This window comes from Columba livia, chromosome Z (assembly GCF_036013475.1).
Source record: "Columba livia isolate bColLiv1 breed racing homer chromosome Z, bColLiv1.pat.W.v2, whole genome shotgun sequence".
Taxonomy (NCBI): Eukaryota; Metazoa; Chordata; class Aves; order Columbiformes; family Columbidae; genus Columba; species Columba livia.
The window spans coordinates 42,986,260-43,011,032 of record NC_088642.1 but is presented as its reverse complement, the minus strand read 5'-3'; the positions used below and the strand labels follow the sequence as shown (position 1 = coordinate 43,011,032).

The following is a 24,773-nucleotide window of genomic DNA, read 5'->3' as shown; positions in this document are numbered from 1 at the left end:
TTTCTGGTTGAACAAGGCAGTGGCTGTCTACTGTTTCTTTCCTTCAAATTAACAAATCCCTAACAGTAATAAAAATTCTTCCATTAGGGTGTAAGATATCTTTGGTAAAGTGTTCTGTTATTAATCACTTTAATTTAAAAGTTACTTTCATTTTTACACTCTTGAATTTGAACTTCAGTCCACTGATCTTGCAGCACTGTCGTCCATCAAAATAAAATACTGTCCCTTAAGCTGACTTGGGCTTCAATTAGTAACATAGTGTGATATGGCCTTCTTGAAAGCTTTGAAGCGGTTTTCTTGTCTGAGCACTCCAGGTGCATTTTTTTAACTCTAGGGGGAAAAAAATACTCTCTGCCATCAGCCACTGAGATTTTGGGGTACTTTCCTACATGATGCTTGAGACTTGTGTATACACTTCCTCTAGCCTCTACTGCTCCTCAAACAGCAAGTCACTGTGCGTGGCAGCCAATCTCACAACCTGCTTGGAGGGCTGAAGGTACAGCTCCAGGAAACCCCAGCAGCCCAGCTGAAGGGTGGTGGTTTCATTGGCTGTCCACCTGCCACTAAGCATAGAGGCAACAAGATCTGCTCACCCTGGAAATGCAACCATAAGGTAAGCTATAGGCTGAGACGTCTCCAGCTGACTAACTGGCTCAGATGTTGGCTTTTAGCCAACACAACTCTTCAAGCTTGAATTAATTTAACAGCTGTTGTAACCACCTTCCTCTAGTATACCACACAGTGACTCCCTGCCTTCGAGCTTCCTGTTGCTGACGAGCAAACTGAGTTTTGATGCTGATCTTGACCTCTTTCACTCTTGCAGGGTGCTAAACAATTAAATGTCCAAATATCTGGTGCCAGATGTCAGTCAGCAATGACTCCACAATCCTCCTTTATAGTGACAAAGCATAAGCATGTACATGTGCCTCCGAATGGGAGGAGGCAGGTAGGCTGCTTCCTCTTTCCAATGCTGCGTTTGGCTGTGACATAGAGATTTTTACAGCATACTCTTGCATTACACCGCCACTACTTTGCTACTCTGGAAACATTTGGACACACAACTTACGTGATCTTTTTCTTAGGGGGTATAGTTTTATTTGTCCAATGACGAACGTGAGGCACATTAAGCAAACGGCTCACAGTAATCATTTCGAAAAGTGCTAGGTTCTGGAATGGAAGAAGCCCAGTCCCCAGCAAGAGGGGAGACAAGCGAACCCCCAGGAGCAGCGCACCCAGCCTTCATAGATACGCACCGGTATCATTTGTAACTACGTAGTTAGACTAAGAAATGCGGCCCTGTTTGTCGCCAGGCTGTGATTCTACACCGAAAACTTTAGAGCAAACACAAAAAATTCCTTCGCAGAACGTTAATGGGCGACCCGTGCCGGGCTTGCGGTCGCACTGCTCGGGCTGCGGCGCCTCCCCGCGCCGGCCGCGCCCGGCGCCTGCACACAGGGCTGGGAGCTGCAAAGGCCCCCGCGCCCCTTCCCTGCGGCAGGCCAGTGAGGGTGGGCGCTGTCCCCAGCCCCGCCGGCCCCCGGCGCGGTGAGCGGCCCATCCTGCCTTCGTCACCCTCCTCCCTCCTCCAAGCGGCCCGGCGGCGCTGTCCTTCGCCTCCGGCCATGGCTCCTCCTCCTCCTCCTGCTGGTCGGTCCCAGGGCGCAGGACTGACATCACGCCCGGGGTTTCCATCCGACCGAGGGAGGGGGAGGCTCGGCGGAGCGGCAGCATGATGGCGGCGGTCGGGAGGACTTAGGAAGCGGTGGCGGCGCAGAGCGGCGCAGCGCCCACTCTGGTTCTCCCTCCCTGGTTCGGGGCCCTATTGTTCGATCCGGCGAGGAAGCCGACCGCGCGGGGCTGCGAGGAGCCGGCGGCCAGCGAGAGGAGCGGCGGCCTAGGCCCTGCCGCGCTTGCAGCCCCCGACCCTGGGCTGCGGCACGAACCTCCCCGTGGGGCGTAGCGCAGCCTCGGGCCGGGGCGGCCCTGTGGGAAGGCCGGACCGGGCGCACACAGGTAAGCAGAGACCCGCCATAGCCTCTCTCCCTTTCGCCGGCCAGGAGTTGTGTGGCTTCCGAGGATGGAATGGGGGGCGGCGGTGGTGAGGAGATGGGGCCCCGGGCCTCTGTCGGCCAGGTGGGAATGGATGCCCAAGGCGGGCCTGGGTTCTTAGGCCTGCTCGCTGTTTTCCGCGGAGGGAGGGAGCTGCGAAGGCCGAGGCGGGCAGCCGGAGTCGAGCCGCTCTCGCTGGCTCCTGCGGGGGGAGCCAGTGTCGAGCCGCCCAGGAGAGTGGAGAACGGCCGTGGCTGTGCTGCGGCCATGGGGGGCGCCGGGGGAAGCGAGCGAGGGAGGACAGCTGCGGCCCTGGGGACATGTGAGGGAGCACTGGCCGGGAGCGGCACTTGTGCAGGCCGCGCCGCTAGTGGAGGGCCCGCTCTGAGAGCGGGAGGCAACGCTGGCCCCGGCTCCCACGGGAGCACCGTGAGGGCGGGCAGAGGAAGAGCAGCCGTGGGAGGCCGCGGGAGCGCAGTGCGGACGGCCGGGGCTGGGATCGCCGCAGGGCCGGAAACGGGTGCCTGGGAGCAAGTTTCACCGCTGCTGGAGGTGTTTCCCGGGGTTCAGAGGATACTGGGCCCTGGAACAAGGGGATGTTTGTACGCGCGGGAGGGCAGGCGGCGGGGAACCTGCTGCCGGGCGATGCAGAGCGTGGGCTTGCGGCCGGGCCGCGGGGAGCCGCCCGGCGCTTCTTCGCCGTCGCGGGGTCCCCGATCGCGCTTCACGGCCCCTCGGGGTTGCAGGCCTCCTTTCTACGACTTTCTCCTCCCTCTCCGCCTTTGTTTGCTGGCCGGAGTGGCCCGAGCGTCTGACTGCATTTCTCACCCCGGAGCGAGGCTCCCCCGCCCTCCCGATGAGCCATGCTTTGGGCGGTTGCATATTAGAGGAGAGCACCTCGGGGCAGGCGATCATCAGGCGAGCCCCGAACACTTTCATACCACTAAATTGTGAGAGGGGCTGCACTTTATCAGCGAGTTTATACTTTCAGTCCATTTACTGCCAGCCCAAACTTTCTGTAGTTGCACCGGATACTGCAGTGATGTGATTTAAGATACTCTTGTGTGTGAAATAACGATCATTCCATCTGTGGAATCTTGCTTGTTTGATTTAGCGGAGACAATTGTTTTAAACGGGATAGTCTTTATCTTCCTACATCCACCTACAAGTGCATGTAAACATCATATGCATATCTAGAAATGCTTCCACTATGTTTTGTGCATGAAGTACTCTTTACTAAGCAAATCTTAGTAGAACATTAATATCTATGGTTTTTACCTATGTGTTCGGGTAGGCAGGTTTTCTTTAAAATTTACATCTACTTTTCCTGAAGACAGTACTATGTCAAAAGTTAAGCCACAGGGATGCAGACATGCAGTAAACTGTTCTTCTCACCCTGCAATGCTAAAGAGAATGTTTTTTCATAACGTTTCATATTCTGCAGCTAGTAGTTCAGCAGAAATTGACACCTTTATAACACCATCAATGAAAAGTTGCATAAAGGAGTGTAGCGACCTGTGTGCCGGAACTCAGCTGCAGTCAAACAGAAAGCTAGACAGGTCTTTCATTTCATATATTTTGTGTATTTCATTTAGTTCTTCATTTATTTTAAAGTGTAACTAATAAGAAGATGTGTACTTCTCTTGATAATTTTTTTTTCTATTTTTCATAGACATCCAGAGAGATTTTAATTTGGGGGGGAGGGTTAAAAGAACATGGTGCTAAAATGATCAACCATGAACAGATAATACATAAAAAGCTTTTATTTTCAGTTAAAAACATGATGTCAAATGTGATGTCTTCTTTCACTGTGAAAGACCAAGTTATTTTGGTATCTTTTTAGTTGTAAATGTACTTTCAAATTGTGTTAACGTTTTCCTTTACTATTTTAGGTATTTTGGGATAAATCTTGCATACTTCCAGAGAACAGTAGAGCAAACACATCACCTAGAAAACATAAAGTACCAAGAAGGGGATTCTTGATATCCACATTGTAACCTGAGTGGACTTATATTTTAAACTTCTTAATATTTACAATGAATGGGCACAGTGATGAAGAAAGCATAAGAAACAGTAGTGGAGAGTCAAGGTAAGCACTTCCTCATTTTAGTTATTCTTGGCTGTGTATTCTCCTGTATTTTGTTTAGTAAAGCTGGTTTATATTTGAACTTGGTGCCAAAGCTTCCTGGTTAGCTAGGATACCATAGTTGGGAGGACTAGATGCACTTTCTTTCAGGTGCCTCATCTGCTTGTTACATTCACATCACTTCAGCTAAGAATTGTAATCATCTTGTATACACCTTACTTAATAAACCTTAAATAGTATTAAAACTGCGTTAGCATCCAATAGAACAGTACTGTCCTTTTGAGAAAAAAATCTCTAAAGTGTGAAAAGCTGATACATTGGATTAGAATGTTGAAATAAAGCTACTGTCTATAAAGTTGTATGTGTCTGTGTTGTATAAAACCCTCAACTAGGCTGTCTCTAAAGGTAGAGAAGTGGGCTGTTCATTTTCTTTTTTGATATAGAGTACCTCACGATTATTTCCTTTTTAGAGTTGTCAGAGCAGTATCAGTAAAAGTGCTAACTTGGTTTTCTGAAGTGGAAGTACAGCTTTCAGAATGTTTTGGTGTTGTTTTTTTTGGTTGGTGTTGTGTGTTTTGGGGTTTTTTGTTGGTGGTGGTTTTGTGGGGTTTTTTTGTAATCAAAAAAAAAAGTATAAGTCCTCTAATGTCCAATGCTAGTCTTCAACATAGCATATGGAGAGTGTTCATGTGTTTGGAAGAGCCTGATTAGAACTTCCCTGCATACATGCAGGATGTGAGCCAATTTGTAGGGGTGGATTTAAGCTCTCTTTGTGGAGCAGTGCTAAGTTCAAACAGTTCTTCCTGTGCTAGAAAGTTTAGATTTCTAAAACTGGAAGTATGATGAATGCTGAAGGGTGAATAAGTCAAAGTAAACTTGCTAATAAAAGGTGGTTTTATACTTCCAAGAGGTTGGTTGTGACTGTGCTGTTATTCTGCTCATCTGTCTTCCTGCTTCTCTTTCTGATCACAGCCTGTTGAACCAGTTAGCTGATTTTGTCAATCAGAGGGACATAAAGAAAACTATTTTCAGTGGACTTTGTGGAAAATTCCAGTTGAATAGAAAGAGATCTAAATTATTGCCTCAAATGAAGAAATGCAAGAAGAACATAATTGCCAGCTAATCAGTCAGAACATGCTGGCCATTGAGCTTGCACGTAGCAAAGTGCATGATGGAGTGGGAAGAAGGGGAAGAGATAATTGTTTAGGCAACTTTAGGTGCAAATCACAAGGAAATCTATGAACAGTAAAACTAAATAAACTTTAACTTTTAACTTTATGTCCAGCTTCCTGTTATACAGAGAAATGTCCTAGAAATACAGTAATCTTTCAACACTAGGAGTAATTTGTAGGGTCTGATACATAATTATTTCTGAAGATTTCTGGTTTCATTGAAGTTGATACTGTTTCAGTTAGCAAACAAATTCAGTTTCTCCTAGTAGGGGATGAAATATTCCTGGTTACTTAAAAAGGAAAAAAGCGTTGTCAGATGAGAAGCATGAACAAATAAAATTATGCGAACAAGGCTAGCCTTCTGAAATGTAAGACCTCCAAAAGACACGAACTTACCAGAGGTACTGACTGATGATTTTGTATGTGAATTTTCTTACTACTTGAAACCAGCCACTTTGCTAAAGGTATATGGGAAACCCACTTTGTTTTGAACTGTGGCTGCCCATAAATACCAGTATATCAAAGTTACTTAACAGCCGTAGCAAGTCCTAAGACTAAACAAGCTACACATCATGAAGTTCCCATGAATTCATTAAAAGTAAGTATGAGGAAAATTCATAGTACTCAGAACTTGATACTTGCCTATGAAGCAAGACTTTGGACTTCATCTTAAATGTTCTGCTGAACACATCTTAAAGCTTTAAAATGCTAAAAATGTTTTTTCCTAGGCTTGTATTGGCCATTAAGTACATAGTGTAATTCACAGACAGGTCTTGGAAAGCTTATTTTCATGTTTGCCATGTATTATCAGGAAACTCTTTTGTAAATGAAAGGTGAAAGTTTTCCATTTTAAATGATGGTACCTTCTTCTGTCTAGCCTAGTTCCATTATTAAAATAATTATTGCAAAAGGAGTGTGACACAAAATATCTTTATATGACTTAGCCATGTTGTTTAGTCTTTTTTCTGTCGTCTTTGTAAGTTTCTAGATAGTTTTTATTTGAAGAAGAATTACCTTAGTGAGCTAGTACTGCACACAGATAGCTAACTGTAGCTTGGGAAGTGTTGCTTTGTTTAGCCTTCAAGTCTGGAAATGTGAACTCTACAGAATGGAAGTAGACATCGGTAAGAAAATAAGTTTACGAAGTTTCTAGTGGTCCCATTGCATTCAGAATGCTAGGGAGGGAAGGGGAACAAGTGAAGAAAGCAATTGAAAATTGCTGCTGGGAATAAATTGTAAAGAAGATCAAACTCTGAAGAATTCATAGAAAAGAAGAAGAGATGAAGGCCAATCCAGTAATAATTTGAACAGCAGCATTGATGATGACTACAAGAAATCTTTGAAACTTTGTGTCACTTTGCAAATGTGACACTTTACAAGTACAGTAAAGCCATTCACTTCCTTTGATGTCTAGTGTAAACTTCCGTGGCTGTCATTCTGGAGTGACAAGCTTGATAACAATTAAATATAGCTTGATGTAGGGGAGCTGCCGTCATCACTTATATCCTTGTGGATATTGCATTGTATTGTTTTATGGAAACACTGTGACTTGCAGAAGTTGTGGAAAGCCAGCAGTATTTCAGCAGTAGGAGGGCTGGAGAAAGTACTGATCACAAACCTTCTATTTTTTTTTGACTCAGCATAGTAGTAAGGAATTGTAGCTGTCCTTTACTCCCTGTGACTGGCTGTGAAGTTGGACTGTTTTCTGAAGTGTGTGAACGGAATGTCCAGTTTGCCATGCTCCTACACTTCTTTCCAGCATTGCATCTGTTCATCTGTTTAGTAGATGAGCCTTTCCCTTTTTGCTGGTGTTGAGCCTGAAGTTCTATTTTGCTACAAGTAGAAAAGTGCATCTCTTCTGTTCTTGTGGTTCAAAAACTGGCTCCACTGTTTGGTCTTCCCTTGCTTATTTCAGCAACCTCTGAAGCCGTAGTTCAGTATTAGAACTGAGCATGATGGAAATTGTAGACTAGCATAAACAGTATTATCTAATCTCATTGCTCGATGATCTAATTTCTGAGGAATAATTACAGTGGAATCTACTCTCCACTTTCTTGTTTACTTGAAATCACTACTCAGGAATATTTTTAGTTAGCTCAAGGTAAAACGTCACAGATATTGTTCATCTGGACAGCAAGTGAGTGTAGACACAAAAGCTTTATAGCAATACTCTGAGAAGCTGACTCTTAAGTCAAGCAAACCATCTTTGTGTAGAGCTCTTGAAAGCATCCTGTTGCAAACTTGAGTAAATACATTAGAGTTAGATAGCAATAAGAAAGCTTAATCAGCAAGGAATTGTGGTTATACCAGAACTGCAAGACAAACTCCAGGTAGAACAGGGACTGCAGAAGTAAAACATTGGTGCAAATTGAGTAACAAGCTGATTTCCTGTCTTTTTGCTCTTTTGGTATTTCCTGCAGAACAAAGTATAGAAGACTTAAGCAAACCTTCGTTCTCTGTAGGTAAAAAGGGATGTGCTCAGTGCAGCTTAACTGGAAGGTAGCTGGCTAGAATGTATGGTAATCTTATTTTTGCAGGAAGCAGAAAGCAGCTGCTTACACCAGAGACTTTCGCCATTAATCACACATCTGAAAGCTGATTTTAATAGAAGGTGGTAATTTCAGTGGGTTTAATTTGCTTTGTCAACTGAAGATAGTCAAGACTTTTGTCAGTAGGTTTCAATTTACTATATAAATGCATACCTTCTGTAGGAAGTAAAAAAGATTAATTGAAAGCTACGACTTCAGGTTCTTGTTTTCAAGAAATGTGAGAGTTAAAACAGACATTCCTCAAACATATTTGCAGACTTATCTCCATGTGCTGGCTTCTTTCGGTAGAAGTTCAATATGTATGCATGTGTATGTCGAGAGAGTATATACATAGAACTATACATGTAGAGATAGATACTTACATGTTAGTGCACAGGAACTCTCCAACAGAAGTCAGTGAATGGTAAAGGAAACTGTTGGTAGAACTTACTGTGAACAGCTAGCGGATAAAGCAAGCTCTTCACTTCTGTTAGCCATAATCTTCTCTTTGGTTAGGGAGTTGTTATTTTATCAGGAATGATCTCTTGCAGAATTAAGCATACTGAAGCATGAGGTGTCCAGATCCAACTTAAAAGCTTCTTTTAACTTCTTTTGGGGAAGAATTCAGATAGAAGATGTATCAAAACCCAAGTGTTTTTTTTTTTTTTTTTCTAGAAACCTTTCCAACTAAATAAGAAATTATAAGTTTATTATGCAGCTTATTGTTGCTATGCAGTTTATTATTGTGCATATGATGTCTGGTTTAGCTTTTGGACTTCTGCTGAGTTTATCCAGGTCCCAGTCTTTGTCTGACGTAACTGGCTGCTAAATACCTGTTCCACATATTTTAGATGCAGTTCTGCCATTCTGAGATCTTCAAAATTTTAGCTGATGTGAGCTTTTCACATTCCTCAAAACAAAGTGAAGTTTTGTGACATAGGCAGTGTATACACCAAACCTATGCACATGTGGCCTCCCAAGTGTTGTGGAGGTTTTTGGGTTTATTTTCTTTTTTTTATTTTATTTTATTTTTTAAATTAAATTCCTTTTAATATTTTTCTGCTGGTTATCTACAAGGAGCTTCTGGTAAAGATATCCTTGTGTTGCTGCTGGAACCAGCTGCATGTTGAAGGATGGTCAGGTTGCACAACAGAGTAGTAGACCCCTGGGAACTGCTGATATCTTCTGCCTGTGAAGGATTTCTGGAATTTCTTTGTTCTCTTAAGATGCGTGACTTCTGGCTCTCAAATAAAGACTTGCAATGTGGTTCATAGGGTAGTGAAGGTTGGTAGGTGATCAGTATAGTTTTGATACCTCTGCTTTGGGGGAAATTTGTAGTAGTGGCAGCAGATTATAATCTGCAGGCCTGGAAATAAAATGAGTCTCTTTCAGTTCTTGTCCCGTATCAGAAATATTCCGTGGAGTTCATGCTTTGTAGTGGCTAAGGAAATAAACAGGAAATAACACTTTATAGCCTGACTTTATATTCTTTGGTCCCTCTGCTTTTCAGTGGTGGTGATCAATAAGATAAATCTTATGCATGCATTTAAATAAAATTAAATAGTTAAGATTTCTTTTAAAATAAAACTAAAAAACACATAGCATTTACCTAAACAGTCTTGCTTTTAGACTTGCAATTTTAAGTTTGCCATTTAGTGTCTGTTACTTCTGCGTATTTTGAATGGGCTCTTAATATTTAAAGGCTTGCCTTCCTTCGACTTCTGGTAAATTTTAAAAACAAAACAAACAGAACAATGACAACAAGTCCACTGTCAGATGCTTTTCGAAGACCCCGCACAATTTATTTATTTTTTTTTTAGTGTGTTGAACTTTATTTTGCTCAAATTGGTATTTTCTTCCCTGCTGTTCTTAAAACAGAAGATCCTTAAGGTAGCTTAACCTAATGAATGCATTTGGAATCATCGATCTTGGATCCATTGTTAACCTACACCTCACATAGGAGTCTAAGTTCTCAATCAGTTCTTTTATAATGTGACTTGTGTAGCTTTCCACCTTAGAATTTCTCTTCCTAGTACCTTATGTCAATTAGCAGATTTGCTTCCTCCTTTTGTGATCGTGTCAGAGGCACCTTATTTTAAGGATTAAGTTAGTAAAGCTAAACGTAAGGTGTTTGAAGGGAACTAATGACTTTCTGACAGGCTACTTGCTTTTAATTCGTTTCAGTGATCTGGCTGTTTAAGCCTGTCATCTCTCCAAAGCATTCTTCAGTTTCATTGTATTTATTGAAAACAAACAAACCACAAGTAAAAACAAATGTGAAAAATTCTCCTTTGGTGCTGTCATTAAGCTGCATGGCTTTTCTTGCAAAGTAGTTTGTAAATAAGTACTACATGCACGCATAGATTCATATTGAGTATGGAGGGAGCATCTGGAGACAGTGATTATAAAGAGGAGCAGAGAAATTATTTCAGTGTGTCGAGCTTCCACATCAAGTAAGATTTGACAAGTGCTGCCGTACAAATACACCTGCTTGACTCGAGGGCTACGGGTGAGAAAGGTTTCCTGACTACGTATTCTGGAAGATGCTTCTTATAGACTTCACACCTCAGTTTGTTGACGTGCATGAAACTATACCTTTTCAGGTAGAAATCCCATCCTGAGATGATGCTACTTGTTTTTAGTGTATACTGTTGCATGCCTGCTTCTTCAAGTCATTATTACAGCTAACTTTGTCATCATTGCTGTGGTTTGTTTGCATGGTAGAGAAAAATGTCTCAGTCCAACAGTACTGAAGAAATCATCTTTAGTGCTTTATCTATCATATTTGTTTCTATTTCCATAGCCTTATGATCGTCCACAGTTGTGTACAGTCTTGTGTATTGCTGTCTGTGTTTGGTTTTGGCTTGGTTTTTTAGTTGCTGGGTTTTTTGTTTTCTTTGGGTTTTATTGTTGTTGTTGTTGGTTTTTGGGGGGTATGGTTTTTTTTGTTCGTTTTTGGGTTTGGAGGGTTTTTGTTTGTTCATCTTTTTCAGCTGATCAAAGTACAGTGAATGTAGTGCAAGATTGCTGATTCATGGACACCTTTAAACACATAATACCATTTTCATTTTACCTATTTATTTATTTATTTATTTAAAAAAAATATATTGTTTGCCTGGGGAAGAAGGCTTAGAAGAGGGACTTAGTAAAAGCAGGAATTGCATCTTGAATAATGAAGCGCCTGAAAGCACAAATGGTCTTTAACAGTTAATTTTAGCAAATACTGTACTTCAGCATACATTATATTGACAACATCTCTATTCTGTAGCCTAACCCCTCTTTCCATCTACACTTCCTGTTCTAGTCTTGATAGTGTTTGTAATTTCTGTGGGAATTTGGTTTGTTGGAAGCCCATTAATCAGTGAGGAAGACAGGAAAAAAAGGAAGTTAGACTGCAAAATAGAAGCAGTCAGCAGTACAGGACCAGGGCAAAGGGAATACAGAATGTGACATGATGAAACAGGGTAAATTGTCAAACACAAGTGAACAGTTAACCGAGAAAGAAGTCTTGTATGCTGACTGTTTCTCAGATTGTGTTTAAGGTATGCAGAGATAACCAGAGTTGTTGAACAAAGAAAGTAGGCTGGATTGTCCTGCAGAGAGACTTGTCTTGACTATGTTCAGAAAGGGTGAGGGAAAGACAGCATAGTCTTAATTTATGACAGCTGCCTGAAAATAGTAGAGATTTTTCTCTTACTTTGCAGTTTTAATCAAGCTTTTTTGGGAAGAAGTAGAAATGAGGATACGGAAGCACAGGCAAAAGGCTGGTTAAGCTGTACCCAAACCATCTCTTACTCCACCTCAAGTGTCCACAGCATGGTGGGTGAAAGCATCCATGTTTGGCTTTTGCTGAACTGTTTCCAGTAAAAGCATCTTAAGCAAAGGCAAAGACCGTGGCCTGTAGAGGAAGAGAAATGGCAAGAAATAATGCACTTTGCCTCTCCTTTTCTGTAAGGGGAACTCGAAGGAGCAGAGGACCAGAATTGCTGTTCCTGAGATAATATTTATGTAACAACATTAGACAACAGGTAAAAGGTCATTTTGACAGTATTACAGTCCTTTTTTGAGGAGATATGTAGTGTTCCCTGCATCTTAACCCTAGAGATATGATACCAGAATCTCGGTAATTAGGAGTGCCAGTTCAAGTGATAAATTTTGTGGAGGTCAGTGGTGCGACTTTGCACTAATGGGCATTACATGTTGCAGGAAGAGTTAGTCAAATTATGGACCCTACCTAGACTGTATCAGATAATACTTAAAGCTCTATCTAGAGAAGGAATTGCTTATAGACTACGCCTTAAAAAATGCGGGGAAAATTAAGAAACTCCATAGGGAAAGGTGGAAAAGTAAGTGACCAAGGGTGTTGTGTCTGCCTTCACAGCTGTTATCTCCCTGAATTTATGGTATAACATCTTTATTATATAACTTAGGTTCTGTTTCTCTAATGCAGGTAAACTGTCTTGCTGTCAGGCAGGGATTTTTTTGTCTTTAATGCAGCAATTATCTTAAAAGGCAAATTTTAGTACGGTGTGAAATGCTTTTACTTATTATTTGGTTTACAGAGGTAGCTTCCATTAATTTTGTGTAGCAAATATGCATATTTCCTTCTTAGATTATATTGCCTTTCTTTTTGCACCTCAAAGAAGAATAAACCGTTTCTGGACTTCTGCTAATAAAACTTGTTAAAAGAAGAGATTATTTGTATTCAAGTTCTGAAAACCTTGTAGACGTCTTTCAAGCTGATAATGATTAGTTTTGCCTTGTTATAGCTGGGTGTTAGGGTATCCATTTCAGCAGATCAAGAAAATGTCATCTGAGCTATTAGAAATCTATATGAAACCTCCATATCGTGTATGAATTTTCATATGAATTTCAAAAACTCGAACAGTTATGTTTTTAAAAACTCTGGCAAACAAGCTCTCTAAATTTCCAGTGATGTTGGTAGGCACTGCAGTGTAGTAGGAGTTCTGTATGCTGTTTCCCTTTTTCTTAGTCATGTCAGCAATGATACGCTTTGTGGGAAATGGGAGGAGTTACACCATGTAGCAGTTTAAGCACTTCAGTAAAATATTTGCAGTATATCGTCATACACTGTGGAATGTGTGTGTATTAAAATTGAAAAATATCAAAAAAAACCCTTTTCCATTTGAAATCTGTTCAGTTTTTGTTAAATTCTGCATTGATATGCACTGTTTTATACTTCAGTTTCAGGACAGCGGTCTTAAGAAATACTGCCTGTTCACTCCTGCTTGTTTTGTTCCTTCATCAGACTTTAGAATGTTTATTAAAACAGGCTGTTTTGAAAAGCAGAGGCTGTTGTCTTTAAGTGATGGTACTGACACCATAGAGGGGATTGGAGAGCAGCAACAGTGATGTCAGAAACAATTATTCTTGTAGAGCCCTTAGCAACATGTGGATTTATTGACGAGGAGTGAGAATGTTTTCAGAGTGCTCACACTACTGCTTGTACTGTTGTACAAAGTGTGTGAAAATTGCTGAAACATTAAGCGAAGGGAGCGGTTAAAGGGAGACTTTAAAGTTACTTGTTCCTGAGGTTCCCCTTTATTGTGAGGAGATGACAGATGTGAATTTTCTTCTTGAATACATGTGTGTGTAAATATGTGCGTACTCCTAGTGTTAGCATTCTAGAGTAAAAGGATTTAATCTGAAATACCGCTTATGTGGAAGAGGGTCTTAGGTAATCCTGTCAAAGGGATTACAGATTTATGTTCAGTTTTAATAGGCAAGGCTTGCTTAATGTGTCTGGGATAGGGAGAAAGGAAGGCTTCTCTCTGTTATGTGGTCTCCACAATTTTTGTTGGTGAACTCTTACCAGTAAAAAATATTTGAACATGCACCTCCAGTGTATGTATAGTTCATTTATAAATTACATACATGTACTGCCGTACTAACACCTCCATTATTAGACATAAAAATGAAATAGAAATTTTAATATTATAAGATAAAGATCTTATAAAGATCTTCAGCTAATCTGCAACTACCTGAAAGGAGGTTGTAGCCTGGAGGGTATTGGTCTCTTCCCCCAAGTAGCAAGTGACAGGACAAGAGAAAATGACCTCAAGTTGCGTCAGGGAAGGTTTAGATTGGATATTAGGAAAAAATTCTTCATGAAAAGGGTTGTCAGGCATTGGAACAGACTGCCCAGGGAAGTAGTTGAGTCACCATCCCTGGAGGTGTTTAAATGCTGTTTAGATTAGGTTCTCAGGGACATGGTTCAGTGCTAGAGTTAGGTTTAGGTTATCGTTGGACTTGATGATCCTGAGGGTCTCTTCCAACTGAAATGATTCTATGATTCTATTCTAAATAATATTTGAAAATATTTTACTTTGTTAATAGCAAAAAACTACTTTTGCACTCACTGAAAAAACAACAATGAATATTCTTATTTATTAAAATTTGGTTTAACAGTGATATGGTGGTTTGAAGGTATGGTTCTAAGTTCAGTTTGGTTTGGTACTTGGTTTTAGTGGCTGGCATGGCTGAAAAAGATACCTCAGAAAGATACATAGTTCCAAATGAAAGAAGTGCATCCTTAAGTGCCCTTACTAAATTATTATAGTAATTTTTTCAATCCTATCAACTAATTAATGCAAAGTTTTTTCTTAAAATCTGGCTAGTAAATTTCTAGCTGCCTTAGTGTCAGTCTGTTCTTGCAAATTAATGAGAATATGTTGCAGTTTGATTTTTTTAACAAATGTGCTTGAAACCTACTGAAACTTTTTGGGAGATTTTTAAACAGCTTAGAAATTTCTGTCTCCCAGCTTTTTAAGTGTATAGATATGACAGTTTCATAGGTGACATGCATTGGTTTTGCCAATAAAATTGCATAATTATGGAAACCTTTCCAAACATCTGTTTTCAAAATGGTCTCTCCATAGCATCAGTTTCTTTTGAAAAGCAGTTGCTTTCTCATTTTTATAATGTCACTTCACCTGGAATGTATACAGTAAGTGTATTTACTTTTTAGAAACTGTCTGCTAGGTAGTGTCCTACTGGTGACCACGTGTTTTCACAGAAAACGTCAGCAAATTTGCAACACTTGTCTCTTGTTTTAGAAAAAAGAAGCAAAAACCCCAGACCCCACCAAAAACTAATCTTCAAGGTCAATGGTTTTAAGAAGTGAACCTTTCTTGGTACAAAAGGTTTTTATGGTCACTCCCCATCTCATCACAAAGCATTGTAAAAATTTTACTATTTAACAGTCTTGTTTTTATAAAATTAGCTATATCTATGACATACTTTCACACTTTGTATACTTCTTGCTTCAGATTGTTTGCTACAGGAGCTTACCTGTGGGTGACGTAGTGGATTAATTTCATGTGTAGTGTGATCTCTGTCACCCTTACTAGAATTCGGCTCTTCATGGATTTCATCATTGAAACAGAATTTAGCAATACTGTAAGATGGGTCATGTTAGAAGCATCTGTACTTTCATGCAACTGAAACCTCATACAGTGCATGGTTTGTTCTAATAGTTACTCAGACTTTTACCAACGTTTTCTATGCATCTTTCAACAATGTTTGCTGACAAAGAAATGCACGTGGTATGTTTTTCCCCTTCTCTTAGATACAAGAACCTCAAAAGAGTCTTCTGAACATTTTTCATTAAGTTTAGTGCAATTTTGTGAAGTACAGTATTGAGTATCACATGCCTTGAAACACTGCTGGGAGGAAAATAGAGGTTTGTTGTTTGTGATCTGGATGGTTATTTATAAAAGGTCTTGCTGATTGTGATGGCTTAATATTATTGTTAGCTAGTGTCTCAAGACACAATATACACTTAGGGCAAGGTTAACTTTTAACAGTAGAGGATGTAAACATATATTTCAAATAGTCTTGATAATGCCAGTTTTTTTGGTCCAAGTTTTTGTTGGTCATGGCTTTTTACCTTGCAATGTGTCAAACAGATTGTACAGGAGAAGTGTCGGTTCCACCGTTTTCTTGTGCTTGTGCTCACAGTATTAGTGGCATCTACAGCTAAAAGTTTGGCTTCTTACAGGATGGGAAGGCCTTTAGTTAAATCCCGGCATTCCTCATGTCAGTTAGCAGAAATATGGATTGTCTTTCTCACAAGGCCTGCTGGCTTTCAGAGGTACCTTTCTCAGTTAAGTCCCGAGGCAGGCTGGGCGTGTCATAATGAGAGGCAATGACTCAAGGTTAAATTTTGCATATGTCAGCGTTACATGTGAAACAAAAATAAAAATCCAAGTACACGTAACATCCAGTGATTTTACACCTATAATGGGAAAGTTCTTGAGGAGATTGATGTCTGGATGTTGAGTTGATAGGGTGTAGCAAACTGCTAGTATCTATGCTGAATAGAAATTGCAGCTGAAAATTACTGCTACAGTAGTTCTACAGTAACACTTCATTTTCAGTACCCCACTTTATCATTATGGAGACTGCTTAAGAGACATGGCCTTAAAATGCCACAGAAATATTTTGCTTTTCCATTTTACATTTCAGTACTCTTTACGTAGCGCTCTTTCTGTGTCCCAAGCAAGTATTTGCATATTTTGGTGGCTTTCTTGATTTTTAGGAAAAGTTAGGTCTATGTTTTTGCTTGAATGCTGCTGCTTTCTTACAAGTGTTATTTAAAAGACAAGGTGCTCATTTATATCAGAAGTTCATTGGTAGCCTAGCAAGTTATTAATAGTCTCATCTGATGCTGGTATAAAAGTGTTTCTCATTAGAGATTAATAAAAGCAAGAAAAAACACAAAAACACAGTAATCAAATCTATTCTTTCTTTCCATGTGTCTTGTAGATCCATACCTTTAGAGATAACTTAGGCTGAAAATTTCCATTCAATTTCTGTTTGAATTGATAGTTAGTCCTGTTAGGCAATAGAGGGGGTTTTGTGGTGTCGACACAAAAGGTTTTCTTTTAACTTCTGTCTTTTCCAGATAGTTAGGTTAGGGACTGAGTTTTCCCTTTTTTTTGTTTAAGAAATAGATTTCTGTGTAAGCAGAGGCAGTGACTTCGATAGAGACTGGCCGAATGAAGTTCCTTTTCTTCAGCCTTTTCATGATAACACCTGTATTAGTGTAAAATAACTTGGAATAACCTAGTAGTAAGTTTTTCTTTAAAAAAAAATCATTATAATAGTTTGAAATTATGATATCTTATTGTTAAATGTTGTGAGAGAGTATCATTAGAAGTGCTAGACCAAACTTTTTTTAAAATTTTTGGACAGGAAAAGCAAGGACGCAGTCTACACCCAGAAGTGTGTGATATTTTCATCTCTACATAAACATGTTCTCTTTTTTGATATTTGACTGCAGTGACTGAAGTGATAAAAATACCAATTTTCTCTCTAATTTTGAAGATATTTTTAATGGTCAAAACTGAGCACTTAACCTCTAGTTCTTACTGTAGGTGTGTGTTTTGCCTCTCATTCCCCACCTACTATTACTCTTGGTTCAAATTCTTTCAGTTTCTCAGAGGAAAGTTCTTTGAGGTATAGACTGTTGCAGCTGTTGGGGATTTATAGGTATTACATGTCATACAGTGCTGCTTGGTACTGTCTCAACAATCTGCAGTGTTTATTGCCTGTGTTTATGCAGCAGGTACTCATGTATTATTCCATTTACTACCTCCTTTGCGAACAAGAGCTCTGGTTTCTGGGTTGTAGTACTGTCTTTGTAGAGGTGGCTCCAAGTAAAGGTGCTACTGAAGCCCAGGCTGAAACATCATGTGAAAGAACATGATGAAATAAACATGCATTGGTATCCTCAGAGCCAATCAGTTGCCTGTCCTGCGGGTAGTAAACAGGAAAGTTCTTCAGATTTCATCTGAAATGAAATCACATCTGTTATCTTACCTATCTTTTTGTAGGTGCTGTAGTTGCATCAAGATCTCTGGTAGTATGTTGTGCACATGAGGAGGCATACAGGCAGAAACTCTATTATAGTTTCACAAGTCTGTATTAATTTGGATAATTAGAGCTGAAGTAAGTTCTGACCAACATAGACTAGTCTTGTGTGCTTGAACTCCTACAGTGCTTTTTACTAGTTAATTTCAAACTGGTTTTAAGTATGTATGAGTACTGCCATAGCCTCTTAAGATTTTATAAATGTTTTAGCAAGTCCTTGCTGTTTACCTAGTTTTAAAATTACTTGATGCTACTCAGTTTGTCTTTTCCCATTTCTTTGTGCTGATTTAACACTGTGGGATAAGAAAGCTTAGTAAGACGTTATTGATGCTATGTTCTTTAAATTATATTTTTCTGTTTTTCTCTGTTCTGTATGCCAGTTAGCTCTTAGTCTACTGTAGTGACCCTGCATTATCATTTGTACATGATAACATTTGTTCTTTGTTATTGTTTCTTGTAACTTTCTTTCTCTACCCATCCCTTTTATCTGCAGGTTTGTTTTGTAGTCTTGCATTTATTAATAACATGGTTGAATAATATTGACTTCAAGGGTTTTATGCTTGTCAGATATTACTGTTAGTTAATATGCAGTTGATTGTATTAGTCTGCTCTTGTCCATATCAGGCCAATTTATTGTGAGAAGAACGGTTTATTAAGTAGCTCTTATTTTGCTGGTCCTGCTCATAAGCCTAATTGAAATTAATTCCCAGACTTCTAGTTTTGCTGAGAGCTACACTTGGCAAGATAAAGGGTATATGTGTTTTGTCTAAATACTGAATATTGTGTGATCCACATCTGTTGACAGGTTGGTATTACTTAATGAAGACCTTGGATGATAGCTACCTGATCCCTTTGTATAGAAAAATATTTGGGATTAGTTGAGTTTTTTACATCCAACTTCAGAGCAAATGGCATTACCTACTAAACTTTTTTCCCCCTATCTCAGTCACTTTGGTTTTGAACTTACCACTTAATTCCTATGTTGAAGGACACCTAACTGTTTACATTTTTTCATCAACTGTGAATCTAATTGATGTGACTTTTGCATACTTATCTAAGTAAACTGTAATTTTTTTTCTTCTTTTTTTTTTTTTTTTTTTCCACTTTAGTGTCTCCACCATTCTGTCCTGTAGCTGGTTTACGTGTTTCTCATAATGTTAACAAGTTGTTTGACCAAGATGGCTTATTCCAGTGTCAGTTTCCCCTTGCTACCTTAGAAAAGAGGTACTTTGTTTTGGCTGCCTCTGGCTCCGTGTGATATTGAACCTACGGTTAGGACGGTATTCGTGTGTATGAAATATTTTAGATTTGATAAATACACATTAGTATTGCCCTACTTGAGCAAGTGTTGTCCTACATGGAAGTATTTGATTCCCTTCCTTCAAGGTTACATAGGATTTACACATTTTTGTTGGCTTTTTGTTACTCGTATTTATCTCGCTGGTATTTACTTGTACCTCAAGTTTTCTTCATGCTCAATTTTGTTCTTTTTCTCTTCATGTATAGTTAGAACTGACTTACACAGTCCCCTTAACATTTACTTACGGCACTTCACTATGCTGAGAAATGCTGTTGATTTATAATGGTCTAATTTACCTAGAATTAAAGATAAGGTAACATTGCTGTACAAGAACACTATTACAATTAAAATATCTTCGGAGGATTGTCATGCAGTGCCGTTAACTTCTGGTAAACAGTTTAAACTCCAGTTATGTTCTGTAGTGGGTGCCCTCTTTTATTTGGCAAATGAGGTTAGTGTTACAGCACTGTGCCTGAAGTAAGACTTTGGTAACAGAAATAGGAATTTGGTTGCTTCCCACTTTTCCTCTTGGCAGGTGCGAAGAAACACAGCAGCAGCATGTTTCTCTGTATCTCCCCCTTCAAAAAAAGAAAGCTTCACCATGGTCTGCTTGTTTCTTTCAAAGCTGGTAGTTGCAGATGGCTGATTGAGGTGCAGTCTATAGGAGTCTATAGGAGTCCTATAGGAATCTATAGGAGCCAAGGCCTCCTTAGAATTACAGCTGGCGAGAGGGGTCAAGGACAGCAAAAAGAACTTTTTCAAATACATAGCAGATAAAACTAATACCAGAGGCAATGTAGGCCCACTAATGAATGGGGTGGGTGCCCTGGTGGCAGAAGATACAGAGAAGGCAGAATTACTGAATGTCTTCTTTGTCTCTGTCTACTCTGCTGGAGGTTGTCCTAGGGAGCCCTGTACCCCTGAGACCCCGGATGAAGCCAGGTCTATGGAGGAGTTTGCTTTAGTCGATGAGGACAGGGTTAGGGAGCAATTAAATAGTCTGGACATCCATATATCCATGGGTCCAGATGGGATGCATCCGTGGGTGCTGAGGGAGCTGGCTGAAGTCATTGCTAGACTGCTCTCCATCATCTTTGCCAAGTCTTGGGAAACAGCAGAGGTGCCTGAGGATTGCAGGAGAGCAGATGTCGCTCCAGTCTTCAAAAAGGGCAAGAAGGAGGACCCGGGTAATTATAGACTGGTCAGCCTCACCTCTGTCCCTGGGAAAGTAATGGAACAGCTTCTCCTTGGTGCCATCTCAAGGCATATCAGGGATAAGAGGGTTATTAGGGGCAGTCAGCATGGCTTTACCAAGGGTAAGTCGTGCTTGACCAACCTCATAGCCTTTTATGAGAATGTAACAAGGTGGATGGATGATGGCAGAGCGGTGGATGTGGTCTACCTTGACTTCAATAAAGCCTTTGACACAGTCTCAGACAGCATCCTCCCAGCTAAGTTGAGGAGGTGTGGTCTAGACAATAGAGTAGTGAGGTGAGTTGCAAACTGGCTTAAGGAGAGAAGCCAGAGAGTGGTAGTCAATGGTGCGGAGTCTAGTTGGAGGCCAGTATCTAGTGGAGTGCCTCAGGGGTCAGTACTGGGGCCAATATTATTCAATATATTCATTAACGATTTAGACGAGGGAATAGAGTGTACTATCAGCAAGTTTGCTGATGACACTAAGCTGGGAGGAGTGGTTGACACGCCAGAAGGCTGTGCTGCCATCCAGCGGGACCTGGACAGGCTGGAGAGTTGGGCGGGGAATAACCTAATGAAATTTAACAAGGGAAAGTGTAGAGTCCTGCACCTGGGCAGGAACAACCCCAGGTTCCAGTATAGGTTGGGAAATTACATATTAGAGAGCAGTGTCGGGGAAAGGGACCTGGGGGTCCTGGTGGGCAACAGGATGACCATGAGCCAGCACTGTGCCCTTGTGGCCAGGAAGGCCAGTGGCATCCTGGGGTGTATTAGAAGGGGGGTGGTTAGTAGATCGAGGGAGGTCCTCCTTCCCCTCTACTCCGCCCTGGTGAGACCACATCTGGAATATTGTGTCCAGTTCTGGGCCCCTCTGTTCCAGAAGGACAGGGAACTGCTGGAGATGGTCCAGCGTAGGGCAACGAAGATGATTAAGGGAGTGGAGCACCTCCCTTATGAAGAAAGGCTGAGGGAGCTGGGTCTCTTTAGTTTGGAGAAGAGGAGACTAAGGGGGGACCTTAATAATGTTTATAAATATATAAAGGGTGAGTGCCATGAGGATGGAGCCAGGCTCTTCTCGGTGGCAAACAATGATAGGACAAGGGGTAATGGGATCAAGCTGGAACACAAGAGGTTCCACTTAAGTTTGAGAAGAAACTTCTTCTTGGTGAGGGTGACAGAGCACTGGAACAGGCTGCACAGGGAGGTTGTGGAGTCTCCTTCCCTGGAGACATTCAAAACCCGCCTGGACATGTTCCTGTGCAACCTCACCTAGGCGTTCCTGCTCCAGCAGGGGGATTGGACTAGGTGATCTTTTGAGGTCCCTTCCAATCCCAAACATACTGTGATGGCTAAGGAAATAAACAGGAAATAACACTTTATAGCCTAACTTTATATTCTTTGGTCCCTCTGCTTTTCAGTGGTGGTGATCAATAAGATAAATCTTCTGCATGCATTTAAATCAAATTAAATAGTTAAGATTTCTTTAAAATAAAACTAAAAAACACATAGCATTTACATAACCGTCTTGCCTTTAGACTTGCAATTTTAAATTTGCCATTTAGTGTCTGTTACTTCTGCGTATTTTGAATGGGCTCTTAATATTTAAAGGCTTGCCTTCCTTCGACTTCTGGTAAATTTTAAAAACAAAACAAACAGAATAATGACAACAAGTCCACTGTCAAATGCTTTTTGAAGACCCCGCACAATTTATTTATTTTTTTTTTTAGTGTGTTGAACTTTATTTTGCTCAAATTGGTATTCTCTTCCCTGCTGTTCTTAAAACAAAAGATTCTTAAGGTAGGTACTAAGGGAACTGCCCAAGAAAGGTGCCTTCCTAGATTTGATACTCACAGAGAGGGCCGTGCGGGAGAAGTGGCAATTGGTGGCTGCATTGGCCACAGTGACCACAAAGCAGTCAGGTTTAAAATCTGTGCTATTGGAAGTAAAAATCCCAGCAAATTCTCAACTCTGTATATAAGGAGAGCAGACTCAGGTCACTCAAAGAACTACTTAGTAAGGTTCTCTGGGAAGAAGCTTTTGAAGCTGCTGGGGTCCTTCAGTGTTTATCACCTTTGAAGTACCACCTTCTTAAAGCGCAGCACCACACAATTCCAAAAGACTGAAAATCTATTGGGCGAGGCAAAAAGCCAGCTTGGTTGGGTAGGGATGTTCTTCTTGAACTACAGTGAAAAAAGAAAGTATGTGGTCAGTGGAAGCACGGTCAGGTTTATAGGACTACAGAGATGCTGCTCACCACTGTAGGGAGGAAATTTGTGTGACCAAAGCCCAGCTGGAATTGAAGCTGGCCAGTACAGTAAGGGGCAATAAAAAGGGATTTTTCAAATATGTTCATGGCAAAACGCAAACTAGAAATATTGGCCCGTTACTTGATGAGCATGGTCACCTTATAAACAGGGACACAGACAAAGCTGAGGCGTTTAATGCTTTCTTTGCCACAGTCGTCAACACTAAAGATGGACTTGGAGGCCCTCATAGCCCTGGGCTGGAGAACCATGGCTGTGAGAATAATAAACTCCCAATGAATCTGGAACTTGTACGGGATTTGCTGCTCCAGCTGCATCCTGCAAGTCAATGAGACCTGATGGTACATAAAGAGCTGACTGATGTCATAGTGAGACCTCTCTCTGTGATTTTTCAACTGTTTGGGGAATGTGGAGAGGTCCCAGTTGACCGGAAGCTGGCAAACATCCCAATCTACAAGAAGGGCAACAGGGAAGACCCCGGCAGCTACAGACCTGTCAGCCTCACTTCTGTGCCTGGCAAAATAGTGGAGAAGGTTATTCTGGAAGTTACTGAAAAACACCTGAATTACAGTGCAGTCATTGGTTCCAGCCAGCACGGGTTCATGAGGAGAAAGGTCCTGCTTGACCAACTTGATTTCTTTTTATGACAAGGTTGCCCACCTAGTTGACCAAGGGAAGCCTGTTGGTGTCATCTTTTTGGATTTCAATAAACCCTTTGGTGCTATCACAGTATCCTCCTGGACCACATGTCTAGCATACAGTTGGATAAACACATAATGTAGTGGGTGAGCAGTTGACTGATGGGCCGGGCTTAAAGGGTTCTTGTAAATGGGGTTATGTCAGACTGGTGACCAGTCACTAGTGGGGTTCTGCAGGGATCCGTCTTAGGGCCAGTACTCTTTTATGTCTTCCTAAATCACTTGGACACAGGACTTGAGGGAATACTAAGTAAGTTCGCTGATGACACAAAATTAGGAGGAGCTGTTGACACTCTCAAGGGCAGAAAAGCCCTGCAGAGGGATCTGGACAAATTGGAGAAATGCGCAATCACCAACCACATGAAGTTTAACAAGGGCAAGTGCTGGGTTTTGCACCTGGGACACAGCAACCCTTGGCTGGATATACAGACTGGGGGATGAGATGCTGGAGAGCAGCTCCATGGAGACGGATCTGGGGGTTCTGGTCAATGGCAAGTTGAACATGAGCCAGCAGTGTGCCCTGGCAGCCAAGAGGGCCACCCATGTCTTGGGTGCATCAAGCACAGCGTTTCCAGCCGGGTGAGGGAGGTGATTGTCCTGCTCTGCTCTGCACTGGTGCAGCCTCACCTGTGTGCAGTTCTGGGCACCACGGGATAAAAAGGATACAAAGCTACTGGAGCGTGTCCAGAAGAGGGCTACAAAGTTGTTGAAGGGTTTGGAGGGGAAGCCCCATGAGGAGAAGCTAAAGTCACTTGTTTTGTTCAGCATGGAGGAGACTGAGGGGAGACCTCATTGTGGTCTACAGCTTCCTCACAAGGGGAGGAGGATGGGCAGGCGCTAATCTCTCTAGTAACCAACGACAGAACCCAAGGGAATGTCAGGAAGATGTGCCAGGGAAGGTTTAGGCTGGACATTATGAAAAGGTTCTTCTCCCAGAGGGTGGTGCAGCACTGGAACAGCCTCCCCAGGGAGGTGTCACAGCCCCAAGCCTGACAGTGTTCAAGAGGAGACTGGACAACACCCTCAGACACATGGTGTGAACTGTGGGGTTGTCGCGTGCAGGGACAGGAGCTGGACACAATTACCCGTGTTGCATCCCTTCCAACTCAGAACATTCTATGATTCTATTATCTTTTTTTTAGGTTTCACAAAGAGTGAATTCTAAATTCTCATTTCTTGTTGATTTTTAATTTTGTTAATCTCAACTTATTTAATCAACTGCATCCATTTGCATGCTACCCATTTGTCTGGTCTAGCTTAACAATTTATTTGTGACACTAAGGCAACTTTTTTTCTTTAGTCCTGTTACCTTGCCAGTTGTGTAATATCCTAACTTCTTATTGCAGCCGATCAGATGATGATTCTGGGTCAGCATCAGGTTCTGAATCTGGTTCAAGCTCTGGAAGCAGTAGTGACGGAAGCAGCAGCCAGTCAGGCAGCAGTGATTCTGACTCTGGTTCAGAGTCAGGCTCTCAGTCAGAAGCAGAGTCTGACACATCTAGAGAGAAGAAACAAATTCAAGCTAAACTGCCAAAAGTTGATGGATCTGAGGTAAGCAAAACATATAAAAACATATAAATAAACACTT

The 24,773-nt window shown here is 41.3% G+C and overlaps 1 protein-coding gene across 2 annotated transcripts in view; it reads left to right on the top strand.

Moving 5' to 3' along the window:
• Window positions 1-1,681: 1,681 nt before the first annotated feature.
• Window positions 1,682-24,773, top strand: part of CHD1 (chromodomain helicase DNA binding protein 1) — a 62,094-nt gene continuing 39,002 nt past the window's right edge. The window contains exons 1-3 of one of the 2 annotated variants that reach the window (XM_065045557.1): window positions 1,682-2,013; window positions 3,942-4,138; window positions 24,532-24,736. In XM_065045557.1, coding sequence (XP_064901629.1) covers window positions 4,086-4,138; window positions 24,532-24,736 — 258 coding nt within the window. In that variant the 5' untranslated portion in view covers window positions 1,682-2,013; window positions 3,942-4,085. The remainder of the gene's footprint in view (window positions 2,014-3,941; window positions 4,139-24,531; window positions 24,737-24,773) is intronic. The other variant, XM_065045556.1, reaches the window with a different exon arrangement.